This window comes from Suricata suricatta, chromosome 11 (assembly GCF_006229205.1).
Source record: "Suricata suricatta isolate VVHF042 chromosome 11, meerkat_22Aug2017_6uvM2_HiC, whole genome shotgun sequence".
In the NCBI taxonomy this organism is placed as follows: Eukaryota; Metazoa; Chordata; class Mammalia; order Carnivora; family Herpestidae; genus Suricata; species Suricata suricatta.
In genome coordinates, this window is record NC_043710.1 from 13,614,740 (window position 1) to 13,620,625 (window position 5,886).

At 35.9% G+C, this 5,886-nt stretch overlaps 1 protein-coding gene across 1 annotated transcript; it reads right to left on the minus strand.

Moving 5' to 3' along the window:
• Nucleotides 1-1,220: 1,220 nt before the first annotated feature.
• On the minus strand, nt 1,221-2,159 carry LOC115305909 (olfactory receptor 1052-like). Its single transcript, XM_029955995.1, has one exon. The coding sequence runs from the start codon at nt 2,157-2,159 to the stop codon at nt 1,221-1,223; it is 939 nt and encodes a 312-aa protein (XP_029811855.1).
• Between the last annotated feature and the right edge of the window lie 3,727 nt (nt 2,160-5,886).

Consider the following 5,886-nt stretch of genomic DNA (forward strand, 5'->3'; position numbering starts at 1 on the left):
CATGTTACAAGCCCTTTCCCCATATTTTCCTAACTTCAAAAAAAATTTTTTGAGGGGCACCTGCGTGGCTCAGACAGTTAAACATCTGACTTCGTCTCATGTCATGATCTCATGGTTCATGAGTTCTAGCCCCGCATCAGTCTCTGGTTCTGAATCTGTGTCTTCCTCTCTCTCTGTCCCTCCCCTGCTTGTGCTCTGTCTATATCTGTCTCTCCAAAATAAATAAACATTAATTTTTTTAATTTATAAAAAAATTTGAAACATTTCAAATTTGCAGAACAGATTCAAGTATAAGACAGATTTGCAAGAATATTTAAATGATCTCTCCTATGTTCCTTACCTGTAGATCCTAACCGCAATTGCTATATTTGCTTTATTACTTTCTCAATTTCGACTTCTGCACATATGTGTGTGTGTGCATGTGTGTGTATATATGCATTTATATATACATATATTTCTTTATAATAGTAATGATATGATATTATTTTATATTATCCAGTACACAATTATGCTTTCCAAAAGCTTGAGATCTAATATTAGGTAATGCATTTATCTTCACAGAATACTTTGTAAACTCATTTACTGTATTGCTACATACCTGTTCCTCTAACATCTTTTGCTCCATATCTTGAATCTATTTATCTTTGGATGTCACAGAGTACACTTTACAAGTAAAAGGACTCAACAGAATTGTGTTGAATGAATAAAATATAACTAATGAATGCTATTTCTTCTATAGCCATTTGTCTAAGGTATCACTAAAATACATAATTTAAATACATAAGTGGAGATATATGTCCTTACTTGAATAACAGCATTTTTTGAACAACAACAAAAGATCTGATCTGAGATAATCAAGGCAAGGGACTATTTCACTTTTTCTCTGAGATAAGGATGCTTTGTTGGAGTGTTGGAGTGTTTTTTTCACTTGAATCAATGTCAGATTATTTTCAATCCATGTTGAGTTCTTTCACAGTTTATCATCAGAATTTCTCAGAAAAAAAAAGTATTCGTTCTTGAGAAAATGGAACTATTAAGTCACAAAACAATGAATGGTAAAATAGAGTGATTTTCAGTCTTCATGTCAAACTGAACACTCATGTCATCAATTTCATGAGACTATCTTGATTCTAGTTTTATTGGAATTGGTGTTTGTGAAACAATTTTCAAGAAAGTTTATCAATTTAATGTTAGGATAACAGACTGCCAACAAGACTGTGTCAGGTGGGGTGTCTCTTCCACCAGATTGACCTTTTTGCTGCATCTTTTACATCTTTATTCCGTAGGCTATAAATCAGTGGGTTTAGCATAGGGATCACCAATGTATAAAACACAGCAGAGACTTTCTCCTGTTCCAGGGAATACTGAGAACTTGGCTGGATGTAACTAAAGGTTACAGACCCATAGAATAAGGTCACAGCAGTGAGATGAGAGGCACAAGTGGAGAAGGCTTTGTGCCTTCCCTCAGCTGAACGGATTCTCTGGATGGCAATAATGATGCACATATAAGAGACCATGATGATAGTGAACGTGAACATGGCAATGACCCCAGAGAAAATTAAAAGTAGCATCTCATTGTTATGGGCATCAGAGCAAGAGAGTCTTAGAAGTGGGGGGATGTCACAGAAATAATGATTCACAATGTTTGGACCGCAGAAATCTAACCTGAGCAAACCAATTGTGTGTGTCAATGAGTTAATGAGCCCACCCAAGTAGGATGCAAGGACCATCTGAATACAAACCTTTTGGGTCATTATGAGTGTATATGACAAGGGATTAGCTATTGCCACATAGCGGTCATAAGCCATCATAGATAGAAGGATGCCTTCTGTGGTTACATAAACCGCAAAAAAGAAACTCTGTAGAACACAACCAGAAAATGTGCTAGCTTTGTGTTTTGATAGGAAATTGACCAACATCTTTGGAGCAAAGACAGTAGAGTAACAGATATCACAAAAAGAGAGGTTGCTAAGGAAAAAGTACATTGGAGTATGAAGTTGGGCATTTAACCGGATCAAGATAATCATCCCCCAATTCCCTGCCAGAGTGATGGAATAAATAAAGGTGAAAAGCAAAAAGAGAGGGATCTGCAAATTAGGGTTTTCAGTTAAACCTACCAGAAGGAATTCCTTCACCCCTGTGTGGTTGCAACTTGCCATGTATTCAGGCTCATATAGCTTTTCTGTTGCAGAAGAAGATAATATCACTCAGATGAAAAAAGATATATATAGAGTTTCCTCCATGATCCAGGATCCATATAACATTGGGGCATTTATGCTTACCCTATAGTCGGCTGAAGGAAAGAAATGAACTTTGTCAGTAGACTATATAAGTACTAGATAATTCATCTACAGTGACTCAAATTTTTGGAACTGGAATTATATAGTTCCCTGTTTCTCAGTTTCCACATCAGAAATATTGTGAAAAGGAAATTCTCCTACAACAAGAAATTATTAATTGATAGAACCCGTAGTTGAACCCAAGTATCTTCAGATCAAACCTCTGCCTCATTTTAGTACATATACAAGTCCTCTGCCTACATGGGCTACAGACTGTGACACCTTATTATAGAAATTATATTTTGGGGCACATGGGTGGCTCAGTTGGTTAAGCATCTGACTTTGGCTTCAGTCATGATCTCATAGTTTGTGGGTTCAAACCTTGCATCAGTCTCTGTGCTGACAGCTAAGAGCCTGGAGCCTGCTTTGGATTTTGTGTTTCCCTCTCTCTCTTGTGTGGCCTCTCTCTCTCTCTCTCTCTCTCTCTCTCAAAAATAAATAAATAAAACTTAAATATATCATTTCCTTATCTTTTGGCCAAACTGTTCCTACTTTTCTTTCAGTTTATTTATTTATTTTGAGAGGTGGGGAGAAGGGGCTGTGAGAGAGGGAGAGAGAGAGAATTCCAAGCAGGATCTACACCATCAGCACAGAGACCAATATGGGGCTCGAACTCATTAACCACAAGATCATGACCTGACCTGAAGTTGATACTTAACTTACTGAGCCAGCCAGGTGCCCCTGTTCCTACTTTTTAATACCCAGTTAACTCATGATCCTGATTTTCATAATATGCAACCCTTATCCTTTCCAAATTTCAAACATCAGAACTTTTTTGGCCTCACCTTTTGCTCAGATTCCACACTCAGAAGATCAATGACTGTGTCCTCCAAAAGAGCTGAACTGAGAGAAAGAGGTAGAACAATCTTTTCTTCATTTGGTATTGTTAAGGCCAATCAAAAATAACAGTGCAATTTAACTTGAAATCCTTTCTTTTTTGCATTTTTGTATAATTTCACCTTTGCATCTTTGTGTTTTATTAGCATTAAAACAAAACCTCCAAAAACCCAATGTATAGAGACAAGGTGTGAGTGTGAGGTAACAAAATTATACCTATCAGAAATGCCTGCTTTTAAAAATGTAGACTGCCACATAGTTTAACTTGCTTTTTGACATGATAGAATACTTAGTCAGTAATATTTATGGTCAAATATGAATAAATAAATTATTCATTTACACTTTCATACAGTCAACAGGTATTCTTACTTAGTACATTATGCCAAGGAATGTTAAATTTGCTGGAAATGAAGCAGTGAGGAAGACACATGGCATGATTTTAAGAAGCTCACATTTTATTAGGGAAATAAGTATTGATATGCTATATGCAGTAATAAATGCTCTGAAGAAAAGTAAAGGAGAGGGGTAAATAGAGATAATAGGTACTCTATTCAGCAGTATATTAGTTCTATATTGCTACTCTAACAAGTTATCAAAATTGATGTCTTACAACAAACATACATTTTAAGAAAGGTGATGTGTGGGCCTTAGAGATCAAGGAAGATCGTGCTCTTATGGAATTTAATGTCGACTAAAGTCAGGATAAGTGGAAACTTGGAATATGATCCTTATGGTATCACTAAATCAAATGCAAAAGTTTCATTCTGTGAGTAGAGTCTCATCTCCTATCAACTGAGGATATAAATTAGATCCTGTCTATATTTTAGAGCAATGGCCCTGAGAAACATAGCAAATCCAGGTCCAACTGTATCTAAGGCAAAGAAGGAATGATTTGTGGAAAGTACCAGCACTTTTTTTTTTCTGTTAATAAAACTGGATCATAAAGTATAAAATCAAATTTTTAAACTGGAAATAAACTCAAACTAAAATTAAAACAAGAACAAAAATAGTAAACCATTAGAGGTAAAAAGTTATTTGTGTACGTTTCTTCGTGGCAATATTTTTCTCCTGCAAAGCTGTTTCGCATAATGGGAATGTCGCATTCCTGGAGAATAGCAGAATCAGGAAGGCTTAGCTCCATTCTAGCTCAGCCCTTAATTTACTGTATATTTTGCCTGATTACAAGAAACTGTAAAAAGGAAACAACAGAGCAGAATTTGTATGATTTTCCCATTTATCATTCAGGGAAAGAGGAAAAATGAATTTCCTGCCAGTCTGACTAACGTAACTTACATGGTAGATGTAACAATGAACTGATGTGTGATACTGATGGCCACGTGTCAACAGCAAGGAACTGAAAAACAGAAATCGTGTAGGAGAAGAGGAGAGGGAAAGGAGAAAACCAAGTGTGACTCCAATAAGTTTGCGTTAAGATTAGTAGCAACAGCTTTCTCAATCAAACTCTTAATAGAAAACTATAAATAGAGAAAAGTGCTACCAAAAGTGAATGTATGATTTGCTTTCATGCTGTTAGAATTATAACTAGATATAGATTCATTCTGTTTCTAAATGTAAGGCTTTTGCCGCTGCTCAGTGCTGTCTTCCTGATGAAATGGCAGGGGAGCTGCTTTAGAATACTAACATTGAGAGTGTTGTCCTAGGAAAATAAAGGCTGAACATAATATTTTATAACCGATGTCATGATCAAATTTCCCCAAATTTTCAGAGCAATATCTTGGAATATTAGGGCAAGGGGCGCCTGGATGGCTCAGTCGGTTAAGGGTTCAGTTTCAGCTCAGGTCATGATCTCAGGGGTCGGGGGTTCAAGCCCTGTATCAGACTCTGTGCTGGCAGCTCAAAGCTTGTAGCCCATTTCAGATTCTGTGTCACCCTCTCTCTCTGCCCCTCCCCTGCTCGTGTTGTCTCTCTGTCTCTCAAAAATAAATTTAAGAAAACATTTAAAAAATTAAAAAAAGAAATATTAGGGCAAAATAGGGACATTTGTTTGTTTAAATTGTATGAAATTCCTTTACAGGAATTCTTCATTTTTGACTCCAAAGGGACATTAGAAAATATTTAGTCGTCAATGGTCAAGAACACAGCTGGTGATAAGGATATTGATGAGAGGAATAACAACAGTAAAAGCAGTTTTCATTATAGTAAGACAAGGGATCCTGCCAAATGCCTGGCAAATCAGTTAGTGACTTTTAAAATAATACTCTCCATACTGTGGGTACATTGTTGTTAATCTAAACTGAAATATTTTACACTATGCTTTCGTGGAAGTTTACCAAGAAAACATGCTTATTGTGACATATTTACAAATAAATTTATTATAAAATATTGCATGTAAATATTATATTTCTTGTGTTGTCTTATTATAAAATATCACCTACAAATAATTATATAACTGATAGGTGTTATACAAAATATCATGTTATATATTTGAATTCACAATTCTATAACTTCAAAAATTTATAAATGTGATTATAAAATGACATTTACTCAATGGTTTATGATTTTAAATTGCTTATAAGACAGAAGAAGTGAGGGTCACCTGGGTGGCTCAGTAGGTTAAGGGTCCGACTTCAGCTCAGGTCATGTCTGCTGACAGCTCAGAGCCTGGAGCCTGCTTCAGATTCTGTGTCTCCCTCTCTCTCCCCTCCCCCACTCATGCTCTGTTTCTCTGTCTCAAAAATAAAAAAAAAAA